At 44.4% G+C, this 17,310-nt stretch overlaps 1 protein-coding gene across 1 annotated transcript; it reads left to right on the top strand.

Annotated features, from left to right (window-relative positions):
• The first annotated feature begins 755 nt into the window (after positions 1-755).
• Positions 756-17,010, top strand: HSPA4 (heat shock protein family A (Hsp70) member 4). Its single transcript, XM_015642146.3, has 19 exons — positions 756-925; positions 5,304-5,361; positions 6,987-7,127; positions 7,331-7,453; positions 7,893-7,992; positions 8,381-8,514; positions 9,805-10,049; positions 10,433-10,509; positions 10,783-10,934; positions 11,057-11,163; positions 11,513-11,646; positions 12,007-12,188; positions 12,534-12,620; positions 13,120-13,272; positions 13,736-13,861; positions 14,549-14,656; positions 14,955-15,074; positions 15,465-15,626; positions 15,831-17,010. Exons 1-19 carry the CDS (start codon positions 819-821, stop codon positions 16,026-16,028), a joined length of 2,514 nt encoding a protein of 837 aa, XP_015497632.1. The 5' UTR covers positions 756-818; the 3' UTR covers positions 16,029-17,010.
• The last annotated feature ends 300 nt before the right edge of the window (positions 17,011-17,310 follow it).

Genomic DNA, 17,310 nt, shown 5'->3' with positions numbered 1-17,310 from the left:
ATGTAATAATATTAAAATATTCTGTGATGATTATAGAGCAAGTGTACTGTAAATCCTACTGGACATAAGACAATCATATGCTGAATTTTATTCAGAGCACAGTTTGTATCAAATTATCTTTTAACACAATCTCAAATGATGACACCTTGGATTTTCAACCTGGGATCATCAAAACCTGCCCTGGGCTTTCTGCTGTAATTCAGAAACCACCAGAATATCGAATTCCAGTGTGGTTTGGGTTGAAAGGACCTTAAATATCATCTCACTCCACCCCTGCCATGGGCAGGGACGCCTTCCACCATCCCAGCCGGCTCCAACCCTGTCCAACCTGGCCTTGGACATTTCCAGGGATGTCGGAATCGCAAAAGAAGAATTCTAAGGATGAGTGTAAGTCCTTTTTCTGCAAAAGCTGTGTTTCCAGAAACTGCGCCTTTATTATCAAATCCCGTGGTGTGAGGGCTGTTTCCATCCACCACATCTGCCACCCTCGCTACATCACGGTCCAGGAAAAAGTTTCACTAAACGGCTTTTCTGTGGCACCGACCGCCTCGGACTGAGGGCCCCAACTCACGACCTTTGCAGGGCTGCCAAGCTGCGACTTTATCGCCATTTTTCTGCCATTTCTCGAAGCTTACGCAAGGAAATAACTTTGGCAAAAGAAAAAGGCGGGGAGTGCCCTCAGAGCCCCCCGCCCTCAGCCCCGCCGCGCGCCCCGCGCTCTCGCGAGATCTCGGCCGCCCTCAGCGCCGGCGCGGCCGCGGCCCGACGGGATCTTTCGAGAATTGCCGGTACCGCGCTCCCCCCTCAGCGCCGCCGCCATGTCCGTGGTGGGCATCGACCTGGGCTTCCAGAGCTGCTACGTGGCTGTGGCTCGCGCCGGCGGCATCGAGACTGTCGCCAACGAGTACAGCGATCGCAGCACGCCGTGAGTGAACCCGGGAGCCGCGCTGAGGCGGGCGCAGGGCGCCCGCGGCGCCCGGCGTGGCGGGGCCGGGGAGGGAGGGAAGCGGCGGGGCCGAGAGGAGTGGAGGGATAAAGTGCTTAGAGAGAAGCGGTAAAGCGCGGCAGACACGGTGGGGGTTTCGGGACACATGCTCAGCTGCTTTTTGTAGAATTACAGAATGATAGGATGTTAAGGGCTTGGAAGGGACCTTAAAGCTCATCCGGTTCTACCCCTCTGCCATGGGCAGAGACACCTTCTACTATCCCCGGTTGTTCCAAACCCCGTCCAGCCTGGCCTCGAACACTTCCAGGGATGGGGCAGCCACAGTTTCTGTGGGCAATCTGTGCCACTGCTTCCTCACCCTCACTGGGAGGAATTTCTACCCTGTCTCTAACTTAAATTTCCCTTCTTTCAGTCTGAAGTCGTTCCCCCTTGTGGTGTCAGTCCAGTTCTGATGCAGAGTCCCTCTCCGGCTTCCCTGTAGCCCCTTCAGACGCTCGGAGGTGTCCGCACCACTTTTTCATTTCCAGGCTGAGCAGCCCCAGCTCTCTCAGCCTTTCGGTGCAGTACGGCCGGTTTGTCCCCCCCGAGGCGGGGCTGTGCTCTTGGGATTGCAAGGACGGGGGCTGTGAGTGTAGAGAAAAGCATCCCTGGCTGCTGGAAGTGCCAGACCTCAATTCCCTGTGTTCTGGTAGCACGGCTGTCATTCCCCTGCGGTCCCAGCATAGCAGGAGTGGGGAGGGGAGGGCTGAGCTGGTGCCGGGCTTGGTGGCTTGTCCTGGCCTTAGAGTTTGGAAACCTGCTCAACAGTCTTCAGTGCCAGGACAAGGGGAATGGCTTCAAAACTGACACAGAGGAGGTTTAGATTAGATACGGGGAAGAAATTCTTTCCTGTCAGGGTGGGGAGGCCTTGGCATAGGGTGCCCAGAGAAGCTGTGGCTGGCCCTGGATCCCTGGAAGTGTCTCATGAGGCTTGGAGCAGCCTGGGGCAGTGGAAGGTGTCCTTGCCCATGGCAGGAGTCTACTGGATGAGCTTTAAGGTTCCTCCCAACCCAAAACATTCCATGATTCCATGATACAATGGGATCGGTATATTTTAGCCCTGCTCATGTAATTATCCCTCCTACCACATTCTCAACAGGAGTGTGCATTGCCTCCATTTATTAAGGGACTTCCTGAGAAGGAGAGAGAGAACTGGGATGAAACTATGAATGAGTTGTGAAATCAAAGTGGAAAAAGAATTTGCATCAAGAATTAGGCATCAGACCTGGACAGGACCTGTGCGGAAAGCTGTCCTAAAAGTGTTTCTGGGGTTTCCCCTCTGTTGCAGTATGGCTTTAATTAAGCAGATCCTGAGGTAGCTGTCTCAGTGAGACAATTGCATCAGCTCCAATGTTTGGGGTATTTTAGATCCCTTGCATCACTTCAGAAAGCCCAGAGTAACCTTGCTTCTCAGTAGACAGCACATCGCTGTTTGCGTGCTCCTGTCTCTAAGCAATGAATAAATGGAGAAGGAAATTTTGAATTCAGCACATGTGCAGGAGTATCTGGAGATCTCTTAAGTGTTCTCAATAACGTGGAAGTTTAAAGGTTAGATGTACTGGGAAAATATTGAATATGGAGAGTATCAGAGCTGTGCTCAATTAGCTGTAGGTATTTGGCCCTCAGGGAGTCGAAGTTCTGCTGATAAATATAATCTATATATTTGAGCTGTGAGCACAAATCTCCCTCATTGAAGGAGATGGGCTAAATAAAATATCTGACACAGTGCATCTCTTGGGAAATTACTCAGCTGTGGGAGCCTGAAGTGAAATTGGAGGAAATGAACATAATGAAAATGAGAGGGTTTTAACAGAACTTAATCTCCAGGTACTGTTCTGACAGAATGCAGAAAACCATTCTGCAAGCAGACCCTTCTATTAAAAGAACTTCAGCATGGTTTTTAAGTGACTTGGAATCAGAAGCCTGGTTCAAAAAGTTCGTGCTGAGCAGTTGTTACGGTGAGGAAGTCATGCAAAGTGTTGTGACAGGTTCCTCAGGCACTGGCTCATGGTCAGGGTTAAACACTGTGTTTTGTATGTGTTACCGTAATAATTTGTGTTATTAAAATAAACCCCACTGAGTGCATTGGACTGAGTTCAGTGGCACAGATGACACTCCCACAGAATCTGCTTTCAGCTCTGGTACTTGGATTCTTCTGGAGTGCTGTAAAATTTGAACTTGTACATCGCCCAAAAAAAAAAAAGCTCTGCAAACTCTTTGTCTTTGGACATAGAAAAGTGGTAGAGTGTCGCCCTGAAAGCTCAGCTTCTGAGCTTGCTGACATGGTTTTCTAAGGACTTTCCCAGGACAGTAACTGTAAACATAGATATGTGTGCATTCTTTCTGTTACACGTCTTCTGATGAGCATTTCTTATGACCAGTGCAGTGAGAAAGTGTTATCCTGACCATCCAATCCCTGGCCATGGTCACAAGCCTATAAATCCTGGGAAGGAAAAATAAACTCTGCTCTTTCTGCACCATACCTCAACCTGTGTCCGCGTGATCTATTGATCTTCAGTGGTAACAGTAGAGAGAAAGGTAGTGGAAACTGAGAGATAAAAATAAGATAGTTGAATTATTTCTGCAGGGATGAAGGGCCTTGAGTGAAATGAAATCATTGTGATTGACCTTCTGGAGCTGGTGCTTATAAGCAGTGCAGAGGACATGAACTGTCAGGGGACAGGGGATCTTCCCAGAAAGTGCCAGTGGGTGGGAGGGTGAGGAGGTGCCTCCAGGTACGTGAAGCAGAGATTTTAACTTTCTAAAGTTGTTTCATAAGACCTCTGATGACCTTCACTGTGAGTGTTTCTACTTAAAATGCACTGGTTAGTTATTCAGCTTCCAGAAATTGTGTAATAGTGTAATTTGTATTTCATGAGTTTACTGGTTCTTGTGAACTGATTTGGGGAATGAGACTGGTTGAAAATTCTTCCTTCTCTCTCCTTCCTATTTTCACTCACCTCTGTCCTGGATCCCTGCCAAGGCTCTCATCTAAATTAGCGCATTTTTGTTGGTGAGGGGATCTTGGGTTGTGAATTCAGCGGTGAAATAGCTGGATTTTTTTTTTTTGTCCAAGAGAAGGGCAACAATGTATGTCTTAATTCCTTTCAGGAGACCAGAGTAAATTAATAACCAGCTCCCTGCTCTGGACTTGTTAGATTTTTACCTCCTGTTCCATTGATGTGGGCCTGAGGATCCGCAGAGCACCAGCTTAATTTTTTTTTTTTTTTTTAACTAGTCTCATTAATAGTTGTTTCAAACAACTGCAGATTTATTCAGAAATGTTAATTCTGTTGCAGCACATACTTTAGGGTAGGCCTTGTTGCATTTGTGAAGTTGTTAATAAGAAGATACAAACCCAATGCAATTCTATCACCCCAGCCTTCAGGTCTGGTTTTGACAGTTTCTGCTTGGAACATCCAATTCCAAACCCCAGACTGAGCTGGAATGTTTCCTGTGGCAGCCCTATGGCATCACCCTGCTGTAAAGCAGATTCTTGAGCTGCTGCATGGAGAACAGCTTAATTAGCCTGTTGGCGTGTTGTGTGAGCAGTAAAGATCTGCTTGCCTAATGGCAGGTTCCCCCCACCAAGTTTACCTCAGTGGTATGAACAACTTGGATTAGAGGGCTGGATTTTGTTTTGTTAGGGCTCCTACAGTTTGTTAAATACGTAAATCAAGAGGCTTAATCAGCCTAGGAATTTCTGCAAAAAGGAAGATTTCTCTATTCAGAACTGCAGCTTGTCACAAAGCAGGGGGCAATAAAACATCATTTCTCTTTTTGTGCTCTGTGTTTTTTCAGTGGGTACAGATGAAGCTCTGAAAGACCAATCTATTTGCAGGTAGTTTCTTCCTGACCTTTGAGGGTTTGCCTTAAAACTGGAAAGCTTTGTTAGCATCTGCTGCAGACATGTAGGAACGATTTCCTTAATATCTGATTTACCTTGTGTTTGTCTGCTGAACAGTCGAATGTTTCATGTTATTAGCAACCAGCTTATCTCTGAGTGCATCACATGCACGGGCAATTACTGAGATGAGGCTGTCTGCCAGTCAGTGCTTAGATGGGAAGCTTGAAGGATGGATGAATTTGGGGTTAGTGCTGTTCTGCAGGGAGGACCGTTGCTGTTTTAAATGCAATTACAGTGCCTGTTTTTCCTAGAATCCACAGAACATTCCATGCACACATTGCAGCGGGTGACCAACTCTTGTAATGGACCAAATCATATTAACTACAGTGATCTTCTAGACAGTACTTTTTACCCAGAAGATGTGCAGTGCAGCTGTAGAGTCACTGACTGAACTCACTCTTTCCCTTGCAGAGCCTGTATCTCCTTTGGGCCCAAGAATCGCTCCATTGGTGCTGCAGCTAAAAGCCAGGTGAGCCTGGGCTTTGGGTAGAATGACTTCAGAGCAGCAGAGTGGGGTTTCTCACTGCAGGTAACAAATGTCCCTGAGCTGCTGCCATGGATCCTTAACAGCCCTCAGCTGTTCACCATGGGCTGCTGCTTTGTCATCTAGCAGGGAAATCCCAGGGTTGATCCTTGCACATCATGAATAGTATAAAATAAAGCTGTGCCTCTTAAGAAATTCTGATCGTTACTAATTTTTTTTTTTCAAGTTGCGAACATAAATTCTAAAGTTAAGCAGTGGTGCTAAACCCTGCCATAGCTTGTTCCAGTTCCTGTGCTTTATGATGGCTTTTTATTATGTGACTCTGTTCTACAGAATTCCGTTAAGTGTGTGATTTTGGCAGAAAGGGGGCATATTTGAGTGTAAATAGATAGAGCTTTTTTTACCCTTTGTGGCTGAGTTATAATCTGAATATCTCTCTTGGGTGTTCTTGCCCATAGTCTGAGTTTCTGTTGCTGTAGGCAGGTAAATGTGATTTAAGGACTGCAAAGAAGTTAAGCTGATTTGTCCTACTCATGGTATTTGGGTCTTGCTGTATCAGATTTTATGTTGCTGTGTAAGTAACCCCTATAAAAGATGATTTATTTTTTTCAAGTCTTCTGCAGGAAGTGACTAGTCAAACTGGTTTTTCTTAGCGTAAAAAGCTTAGAGATGTGTGAAGATTCTTTATCTAAAATGCAAAAATCCCTGGACACAGCCATGTTATTCAAGAACAGCACAACTGTACTAGAACCAAACACAGCTGTTTTTTCTGGAATTGAGTGTCTGCTTAGCTTAACGAAATCCATTGGTGCAGAGCCCTGTAGAGATGAGTATGTCCTGCACAGACTAAACTTAGAGAACATCCAGCCCAAGTTACTTGGGAAGTAGACACCTGCCTGAGCCCAGATCCCAGGTAATGCTCTGTGGAACAGTGCCTGTCTGCTCTCTCAGTGCCTGTGGTTTTCAGTGCGTGCCTCGCTCTGGTGTCAGTGACAGAATTCCCTTCACTTGTGCTACGTGAAGCGAGCTGGGATGGGCTTTCACTTCTCTGTGCTGATCTCTGCTGGGAATGAAAGTCAGTCTACCTTTTGTCAGTTAAAACAAGGTGACAGTATCATCTTAGGGGACCTCCTCACCTTTTAAAGCTTCATGAGCAGGTCCTTGAGCTGTTTTGTGAGAATATCTGTGTGTTGAGTGTCATGTGCATGTGATGAACCTGAGCTAGAGTTTACATCCATGTGCTTGTTATGTTTGGGCAATCACTCATTGTAGAAATACAGGGGGTAGAGGCCAGGTAAGTGGAAAAGAGGTTTTGCTAACAGTTCCAAAGAGTTTCCCACATGTACACTATGACATTTGAGTGCTCTTGTAATCAATATTTTATAGACTTGGCTCAGTTTTTAGCATTAAATTTTATTTTCCATCTCAAATTCCTGTAGGTTCCCTGAGCAACCAGAGGGAAGTTGCCTCCCAGTACCTGCCCAGATACTGTTAACATACAAATGACAAAAATACTCTGGCAGGAGAAGCATGAGAACAAAACTCTTGTCTTCTGTTTGAAATTCAGATGTTCCCCTGCCACGTTGTATTAAAGATTTCTTTTCCTCTAGGTTATTTCAAATGCAAAGAATACAGTACAAAGTTTTAAAAGATTTCATGGTCGTGCATTCTCAGATCCCTTTGTTCAAGCTGAAAAAGCAAGCCTTGCCTATGAACTTGTCCAGCTGCCAACAGGCTCAACTGGCATCAAGGTAAGTCTGACATGTTTGAGAAAGAGCCAGAGGAGGAAACGGATAAAGTTTCCTTTTATTTCTCTGTTTTGAATCTGCTCGCTGTAGTTTGTATTCTCTTTTGAATGGAAAACCTTAATAGGAAAGGCACTAAAAGGCTGATAATGGGGATGGTGCATGAGTTCCACTGCAGTGTAATGAGTGTGCACAATTTTTATTTGAAGGCCATGTATATGGAAGAAGAAAGAAACTTTACAATTGAGCAGGTGACAGGAATGCTTCTGACCAAATTAAAGGAGACTGCTGAGAATGCGCTTAAGAAGCCTGTGGTTGACTGTGTTGTTTCTGTAAGTATGGAATCCTAAAAATACACAGAACTCAGTCACTGTCTGAACTGAAATGGCTGCAGCTGTGAATTACATCTGATTAAATTGGCCAGTAAACTTGAATGTCCAGCTATCTTCTGTTTAAACTGAATCTAATACCTATTAGAAACTAGACTTAAATCACTAATGGCCTTAATTTGCTGCTAATTAGCAGCATAAATAATACTTGATACCTGCTTTTGATTATGTGCTCCAAAAATGAGTGGCTTGTGGTATGGAATGGAAGAAAGAACTCTGTCTTTATGTAAGGTTTTTTTTTTTTTCTTGGTTGCAACCTAAATGAGCACTGCATTGGAAGGAGGCCTCAGCTGTGCTCCACGAGCTCACTGTCCAGCCCTGTAACTGTTGCCTGAAGGTGGCTCCTGTAAATGTTAATATTGGCCCTCTGACCTCCTTGCAGGTTCCTTGTTTCTACACAGATGCAGAGAGGAGATCTGTGATGGATGCTACCCAGATTGCTGGTCTCAACTGTCTGAGACTAATCAATGAAACGACTGCAGGTAATTCCTTCTTCTCCCTCACTCAGTGCTGCAGTTTTACCACATCAAAGGGCTTTTATTCTGCCAGTGAGCCTTGCTTCCTGGAATTGCAGCTGGTTTTATATGCTTGAAACAGATGAGTTGATCAGGATGTTTCTTAAATTCTGGTCTGTTTTTTCATTGCTTTACAAAGGCATAAAGATATTTGGTGAATATCTCTTTTAATGCAGCTCAGGGTGGGGCTGGTACTGTTTAATGTTCTTCTATGTTTCTTTAGCATTGGGAATTGTGTTTATTTGATGTCTGTAGCTTGAGAAGCACAATGAAATGCTAATGCTGATTCCTGATTACCACTTATTTATTGATAATTACGAACCTCTGTGTACTAACTATACTTCTTTTTCTCTAGTTGCCCTTGCATATGGGATCTATAAGCAAGACCTGCCTGCCTTGGAAGAAAAGCCACGGAACGTTGTTTTTGTGGACATGGGGCATTCTGCATATCAAGTTTCTGTTTGTGCATTCAACAAAGGCAAAGTGAAGGTAAACAAGCTCTTACACATCCATTTTAATTATCTGTAGAACATTCTTCAGCACATCCATGGACTGTGGCAGGCAAGCCTGCCTGGCTTCACAGAGGGGCATTCACACAGCTCAATTCATGTTCTTAAAATTGCACTTTGTCTAGAGAGCTTTTGAGCAGTGTGTGGAGGAAGCAAACATGCCTTAATCAGCAAACTCTGGCAAAGAATAAAAAACCTGGATTAAATGGTTTATTCGGAAATTAGCATATCTGACTCTGCTGCTTTCAAAAAAAAATACTCCAGTTCAGTCATGAGATCTGGTGTTAAAGCAGGAATTCCTGCAGTAGTGTAAGTGACAGACATTGTTACTGAACCCTCACTGTGGTGCTCATGTACAAGAGAAGAAGCATTCCTGATTGCTTTAAGCTGCCAGTGGAAGCTCAGCAGATGACAGTGTACTTCTGAGTGTACACTGCCAAAGCATTGCTGTTTTCCAGAAAATACTAACATTTCTTACTGGCATTATTACGTCATTATTATTGTTGTTGTTGTTGTTGTTGTTATTATCTCACCGTTACAATACCTTTCTCATGATTGGCTGGAGAAACAGATGGAAAATTTAAAGCATAAGGTAGTGAAATGCAGAGGAGTGTTCTGAGAACATTAGTTTTCTCACAGTTTTATTTAGTGAGCAAATGTAACCTTGGTGTTTCTCTCGGATATGTTTTTTATACTTGGAAGCCATGGCAGTGTGGAAAGGATGCACTGGGGTCCAGAGTGCAGGGCTGTTAGCCAGAGGCCAAAGCCATTTGAAGGGGTACTGATGGTAATGTGATACTTCACTGATTTCTGTTCCTAAAAAAATTAATTCCTGGTGTGTTTACAGAGAAGAATGAGCTGAGGTGGGTGGGCTGCAGGTGTTCTTTGCTGATAATTCCTTCATCAAAAAGGGGCACCTGTTTTGAGAGTTAATATAATTTATTTTTTCTTCCTGTTTTATTTTTAGCTCGGTGTGAGCATGTTCCACCCTTAGGAGGCATCAAATATTAAACTGGGATATGACTCAAACTGACAGTGGCTAAGCAGAATTTGGAAACAGATCTGCTCCCAGCACAAGCTATGGAACAGATTGTGTTGCTAAGTCCTGCCCTGTCTCCCTAAATTCCTTTTAAAGCAGTTGTCACCTCATTCCAGGAAGGCCGATTTCCTTGACTTAGAGTTGAACTATATTTGAAACAAAGCACTGCTTTGATGTTTACTGCTGGTAATGGCACATGGTACCATTACTGAGGGGTTCCTTTCCTTTAAGGTTCTAGCTACAGCGTTTGATACTACCCTCGGAGGCAGGAAGTTTGATGAGGTGTTGGTGGAATACTTTTGTGAGGAGTTTGGGAAGAAATACAAACTTGACATCAAGTCCAAGATCCGAGCGCTGCTGAGGCTGTACCAGGAGTGTGAGAGGCTGAAGAAGCTGATGAGTGCCAATGCCTCTGACCTGCCCATGAACATAGAGTGCTTCATGAATGATATAGATGTGTCTGGAACCATGAACAGGTAACCTTGGCTCCTCTGCAAGGGGAAACTACAAAGTGCCCTTCAGGCAATTAAAAACTTGGTATGAAGTGTCAGCTCTTAGGACTGCAGGGAGGTGAGAAATCAAAGAACAACATGTGCAGGAATGCTGCTGGAAATGAAAATGTTTAGAGCCTGGTCAGTGGCCTTGAGTTAGGAGGGAGGGCTGGGAATGTTTCAAGGATGCCAGGGTTTCTAGAACCAGGTTTTCTCTGGAAGAATATAGTAAAGTACAAAGGTAGGACTGGAGGAGAGAAGACCCTGCAGTACGCAGTGAAAAGCTGCATTTTTTCAATTTGGGCGTTCTGTTATTTGCAGTGTTGCTTATGGTGTGCTAGAGTTTTGTTTATGGCTTCTTCCAACAGAGGCAAATTTTTAGAGATGTGTGAAGGACTCCTGGCAAGAGTGGAGCCGCCCCTTCGCAGCGTGCTGGAGCAAGCCAGTAAGTGGGGGGGTGTGGGGAATGCTCTGTGTACAGACAGGAGCCAGCCAGAGTGCAGGCTTCCTTTGCTTGTGGACACAAGGGTTTACCACAAACAACAATTTCTTGTTTAGGAGTTACAAGATGAAAAATCTTTCTCACTCAAACTAAGAGCTGAAATTTTTACTGCTTAGAAACTTAGCCTAAAGTTGGTCTGATAAAACTTCTGGTTTATAATGTTGGTGTATTTGTGTGAAAGAGAAGCATTTCATCTATTGTCTGACTCCTTTCTAGAGCTGAAGAAGGAGGATATTTATGCAGTAGAAATAGTTGGTGGTACCACAAGAATCCCTGCTGTAAAAGAGAAGATCAGTAAATTTTTTGGCAAAGAAGTCAGTACGACCCTGAATGCAGATGAGGCTGTGGCACGAGGCTGTGCACTGCAGGTAAAAAGTGCTGTTTGTTTTAGCTGTGAGAATATTAAACAGCATCAATAGCTACTTGCTGAATGAAATGCTTGTTCACCCAAAGTCTGAACATTTGTAATGTGGCTTTTGTGCTCTTGCAGTGTGCAATTTTGTCCCCGGCTTTCAAAGTGAGAGAGTTTTCTATCACAGATTTGATACCGTATCCCATCTCTTTGCGATGGAATTCGCCAGCAGAGGAAGGCCTGAGGTAAAACCAGTACAATCTTCTTGCATGTTACAGCTTAAAATTACTGGTGATGATTGGAGTAAATCACAAACATCAGTAAATACCCTTACAACAGGGTATTTCCAGGATTAAATGCCCAGTCAACACTTCCACTTTTGATACTTCTGAAACTAATTACAGTAGAAAACAAACCCAAAATTGAGTGGCAGTTTGGCACTTCCTGCATGGCTGTTTGTGTTACTTAACCTGAAAGATCAGGACAGTCTTGTCACTTCTTAATCAAGCTTTTCCCCTCAGAGTATCTAGAAATGTTTTGTTACCTTACCAGCTGTGTTGTCATACTGAGCACAGACTGTATTTTTTCTTGCAGTGACTGTGAGGTCTTCCCCAAGAACCACCCTGCTCCCTTTTCCAAGGTCCTCACTTTCTACAGGAAGGAACCCTTCACTCTGGAGGCCTACTACAGTTCTCCCAAGGAGCTGCCTTACCCAGACCCTGCTATAGGTTAGCATCATTCTGTACCTTTAACTAAGAGCCTTTTCTGTCTGATTATGTTGTTTGGGCATGCAGCCTGTTGAAAATGCTCTTAGGACATTTCAAATGGTTTTTCAGTAAAATACGAAGTGGCACACTGAGAGTGGTGCAGTCTTTTGCTCTGATAAAAATAACACCAGGTTTTACATAAAGAATTCCCAATAGCTGTGCCCCAGCATTGCTGAGTAAAAAAACTGGCTTGTCCAACTTGAGTAGGTTTTAACATTCCCTGAGCACATTGCAGTGAGCTGTGTCAGCAGCAGTTGGGGTTTGCATTGCATTCAGCACTTTGGTTAATCAAAAGTGTTTGGTTCTTGTCTCTCTGTTTAGCTCACTTTTTGGTTCAGAAGGTCACTCCTCAAACAGATGGGTCCAGTTCCAAAGTGAAAGTCAAAGTCAGAGTAAATATCCATGGCATCTTCAGTGTTTCAAGTGCATCTCTGGTGGAGGTTCATAAATCTGATGAGAACGAAGAGCCAATGGAGACAGATCAGCACGCGAAGGAGGAAGAGGTAACAGACTCACTGCTCCCAGCTGCTCAGAATCCCCATGGAGCACAGCTGGGCAGGTCTCGGGCTTGGGTGAGAATTGACTAGACATGCCCACAACTGAAATATGAGATTGAGTACTCACTGTACTATGTTACACCAGACCTCTTGAAACCAGGACTTGAGGTATAGATCATATTCTTAGTGATGGAGCTGTGGCTTGCTGGAGCAAAGACTGGGAAATCATAATTTATTCCTTCAGTTTTCATTCTGTTTCTTTTGCCTAAAGAGCTTTAGAGATCAGGCTAGGAGCTGAAGCAGTGATCTGCATTTGTTTAATGTGTGAAATTGGATCTCTCTGAATTTCAGAAGATGCAAGTAGACGAGGAGCAACAAAAGGCTGAAGAGCAACAGCAAACCCAGCCTGAAAATAAGGCAGAGTCTGAAGAAATGGAGGTAACAGGAGCATTTGAGATTTTATTTTCATGGGGTTCCTGAGAATATGAGAAGTGTGAGCACATCTGCTGCCTTTGTCATAGTTCTGGAAGCAGAACTTTTATTTCAGTGCACTGTGGTCTATTGTGATTAGAGCCCTTTAGAAGGGACACAAATGGCACTGATAACTGCAGACCTGTCAGGTGACCCAGTACTGATAAAATGGGGGAACTCTCCTGTTCAGGGAAGAAATAATCATCTAGTTTTCAATAACTTGAATACTAGAACAGTGTTCTGCCATGAGCACCCTCCCCCATGAATGTAGACACAGTGCCCAGAAAAGGTCAGTGGCTGCATTAATTATCTCAGGCTTCAGCAGCTGGGGTGTTAGAATGGCAGGGAGTGCTTGGTTCCCTTGTGCTGCTAACTCAGTTTTTCTGCTGTAAACCTTGGCTGCTCCCCTTGAACTGAGTGGTGGTGCTGTTTTTACTGTGAATGTATTTATGTATTTTTAATGCAGACTTGTCAGGCTGACTCAAAGGACAAGAAAGTGGATCAGCCACCTCAGGCCAAGAAGGCCAAAGTGAAGACAACCACAGTGGACCTTCCCATCGAGAACCAGCTGGTGTGGCAGATAGGAAAGGACATGCTCAACTTGTTCATTGAGAACGAGGTAAACTCTTACTGCCCAAGCTAAAAATGTCACTTGTTGGTCCCCAGAAATGTTGTTTTCATTAAACATGGTTAAGGATGGTCAAGAAAAGGATTAAAAGGAATGAAACAAGCAGAAGTCTAAGGTGAACAACAGTGCCCCTTGGAGGCAGAATGCATTAATTGTTCCTGGTTAGGGGAGCTGTCAATCTCAAAGGGTTGTTCTGCAGGAAACCTCCAGAAACACCTGCAGTACAAGGTGCAGGTGACCCTCAGGGTGGAGGTTCCTCAGCTGGAGGAGGATTGTCCTGTCCTGTATTGACATCTCACCAAAACTGTAATGAGTTTTCAGTCGAGTGCTGTTAGAACAGTTCTGTAAATCACAGTTTTGTAAAATCTTGGTCTGCTTTGAGCCTTTGCTAACAAGACATCCTGGAAATAAATAATGAGCTTTTTAGCCAATTAATTTGACACTTTATTCACAGGGTAAGATGATAATGCAGGATAAGCTGGAGAAGGAGAGGAATGATGCCAAGAATGCAGTGGAGGAGTACGTGTACGAAATGAGAGATAAACTCTGTGGTGTTTACGAGAAGTTCGTCAGTGAGGATGTGAGTATTGCTGCTTGATTGTCCTGATACCTTGTGGTTGCAACAGCAACTTGACCTGCATCACATACTTCATTTACATCAATTACATATTCAGACTTGAAATTTGAAGAAATAATTGTAACCTTTCTGGTTCTGATGATAATCTACTAAATGTGGGCACCTGTGACTGAACTGGTTGCCTAAATAAATCTCTTGGCATTATTAATTAGCTTTCCCTGTTGTACTGAAGGAGCTTGGTGTCTAATGAATTTAACTCTGCTTTTAGGGATGAATCTTTGAACACCTGACTGCATCTCCATTGATTGCAATGGAGCTTTGCCAGCCAGGTGTCTGCAGAGCCCAAACTGGGACATACCAGGTGACATTTATGGCACCTTTGCTAAAGAAAAGTTTCCCTCTGTTCTCAGGCTTGCTCACGTAGGGACAATGAAAACTTGCAGGGGACAAAAAAGCCTTTCATGTGACAGTATTTGATCTGAACTGGGGCTGTCACACCAGTTCTTCCTTGGGCCTGGAATCCACCGCAAAGCTGTACAGAAGAATATTTTATTTCATATTTTTCACTAAAATATGATAAAGAGTCTCAGACAGAGTTAATTTTATTCTAAAAATGTAACCCCTGCAGAAAGGTTCCAGGTACCATTTGGTGCCATTTGTCACCTGCCTGTTTTGTGTGCATTGCTGCAGGATCGCAATAGCTTCACACTGAAGCTGGAAGATACAGAAATTTGGCTTTATGAAGATGGTGAAGATCAGCCCAAACAAATATACATTGATAAATTGGCAGAACTGAAGGTAAGTGGTTCTTATATTCCTGTGGGAATTTACTGGAGCTGGAGAACTTTGTTCCAGTGAGGAGCTGTCTGGGATCTGCTGATTCTGAGGTAACAGCTTGGTTTGCATTGTAAGGGTGTGAGGAGTGGATCTCCAACAGACCCTGTAACAACAGAGTGAGGGAGGCTCAGTCTCCCCTGTAAACTGAGGGAAGAGTCAGAGTTCCAAGGAGTTCAGAAAAGCTGATGTATCCTGTCAAACCTTGAGGATCCCTCAGTGATGCTCCATGAGTTTTGGTGTCTGTTGTGCTTTGTTTCAGACTCTGGGTCAGCCTATTCAGGCAAGATTCCAAGAATCAGAGGAAAGACCAAAAGCATTTGAGGACTTGGGGAAGCAAATCCAGCAGTACATGAAAGCTGTTCATGCATTCAAAGCAAAGGTATTTCCATACTTAATTTCTGGAAAATGCAAGGAAATGGTACAAATATTTTCTGAATTTTAGGTAATCTGCTTCAGACAAAAGTCTGGTGCAACCTCCCAGTGAGCTTGAGTTCTTGATGTTTAATAGATTTTCAGAAGTGGATTTTGGGCCTTGCACATCTCAGTCTGTTTTTAATCAGGTGTTGATTTCCTCAGGAAGGCAAAATGCCAGCAGCAGGAGAACTTCAGTCTCTGGTTACCAGGCTGTGGGTGATCAGTTCGGTTGATCTGTTAACCACAACGGCTCTTGGCTAAACAGTCTTTAGTATTTTGAAATGAAGTTTTGAGGACATCAGGGTGCAGTTTGTGCTCAAACACGGACACAGCTGCTCCTGTCTGGCTGTTGCAGGATGAGCTGTATGAGCATCTTGATGAAGGAGACGTGGCAAAGGTGGAGAAGAGCACCAATGAAGCCATGGAGTGGATGAACAACAACCTCAACCTTCAGAACAAGAGGAGTCTTACTTTGGACCCAGTTATAAAAGCAAAAGACATACAGGCTAAAGCAAAAGTAAGTTTTTATACATAACTCACTGTATTTCCTTGAATTTTTGTGTTTATTGCTCTGTCAGAAAACTCTGAGGTGAGATACCTCAGAAGTCCCAGGGAATGTCAGACCTCAACTGGAGTATTCCTAACAGTGGTTTCAGAAGTTAAAGCTCAACTGTGGGAGATAAAACCATTTCTAAGGATGTGTTATTTCTGTGTTTTCTAGGAATTGGCAAGTATTTGTAATCCCATAGTGAACAAACCCAAACCCAAGGTGGAGCTGCCGAAGGAGGAGCAGAAGCCGACGGAACCCAACGGACCATTGGATGGGCAGGGAGACGCTGGGAGTGGGACCCAGCCCCCCCAGCAGGGCTCTGCCCCCACAGCCACCGAAAAGAAGCTTCCAGAAATGGACATTGACTGAATTTCTGCACTTGTTTATATTATTGCAAACTACAATAAAGCTTTAAGTTGTCAACTTTGTACATTCTGAATACAAACTGAAGCAAGTGAATCCCACAGCACTCTAGGTAACTCTTGGAGAGGTTTGGGCAGGGCAGCAGGTCAGAACACAGAGGTGGCGAAGGACTCGCTCAGCTCAGCAGTGTTTGCTATTATTGATTGTATTTAGAAGTTTTGGTAGTCTAACTAGACCTCTAGGAACAGCCATAAGCTGCTTCTTCATTTTTTCATGTCCAGGCTCATTCAATTCTCTCCTGAAGGAAGGAGACAGCAACATCTGAAGTCTGATGTACACCCTGCTCTTCCCTTTCCCTGTAGATTGCAGCGCTGGCACTACAGGGAGGGCAGGGGAGAGCCAAGGCAGAGTCTTCCATTGCTCTTGGTTTAGTGTTAATGCCTGCTCTGGACTCACTCTGATTTGCACTGGAACAGTTGATGGTTACAGGAGGTTTGCAGAGCAGGGGCTGGCTCATCAGCACCTTTATTCCTTAGCCCAGACTGCAGATCAGACTCAGAATGTGCTCCTGGACAGGGGAGTGGGATTCTCACAAACTCCCCAGCTAATTAGGCCCTGTAAACTCCTTGTCTCTAGTTAAATTAGCTGCTTGTAGAAAGAGTGAATACTTGTATTTCAGCTGCCTATGCTGATAGTTGATTCTGACTTGTTCCTAACTTTTTATGGCAGGGGTATGCTTGCTTCCATGAGGCCTTCATTTGGAATGCTTGGTTTTTTGTTTTGGTTTCTTTTTTTCCAGGAAAACCAAGAACTGACGGATATGTTGATTTGTTTTGTTTTGTTTTTTTCTATGAGCTTTATACAATGATTTGCTTCTAGTACTGATTGTCATTAAACTTGCAAAAATGAATTTGTATGTGTTAAAATCCAAAGCTGAAAAACACCCATTCAGTTATTGCAAGAAATAAATGCACTGGATTCTACTGGATCACCTGTTGAGCTGTTGATTCCGATGAAGAGCGGGGTGCCGGGGTGGAGGGAAGGGCTGCGTCCCTGCTTCTTGGGGTGTGCAAGGAGCTCTGCCGGGCTGCTCCGGGGCTTTGCGGCTTCCCACGGGGTGGGTGGATGTGAGTTCACGCTGCCTGTAATGAATCGCAATCGGATTAGGAGGGACCCCCAGGGCTCAGTGAGCCCAACCTCTCCCCCAGCACTGCCCCTTCCCTGGGGAGCCCGTTCAGTGCTCGAGCACCGCTGCTGCCGGCGGGCGCTCGGTGCCCGCTCGGTCCCT

Source organism: Parus major, chromosome 13 (genome assembly GCF_001522545.3).
Source record: "Parus major isolate Abel chromosome 13, Parus_major1.1, whole genome shotgun sequence".
In the NCBI taxonomy this organism is placed as follows: Eukaryota; Metazoa; Chordata; class Aves; order Passeriformes; family Paridae; genus Parus; species Parus major.
Note: the sequence above shows the minus strand (reverse complement) of the source record. Positions and strands in the feature narration are given on the sequence as shown.

Coding starts and splice junctions, on each gene's coding strand:
- HSPA4 (XM_015642146.3), top strand. CDS start 819: ATGTCCGTGGTGGGCATCGACCTGGGCTTCCAGAGCTGCTACGTGGCT. Junction 7,128..7,330: donor CAGGCTCAACTGGCATCAAG/GTAAGTCTGACA, acceptor TTTTATTTGAAG/GCCATGTATATGGAAGAAGA. Junction 7,993..8,380: donor AATCAATGAAACGACTGCAG/GTAATTCCTTCT, acceptor CTTTTTCTCTAG/TTGCCCTTGCATATGGGATC.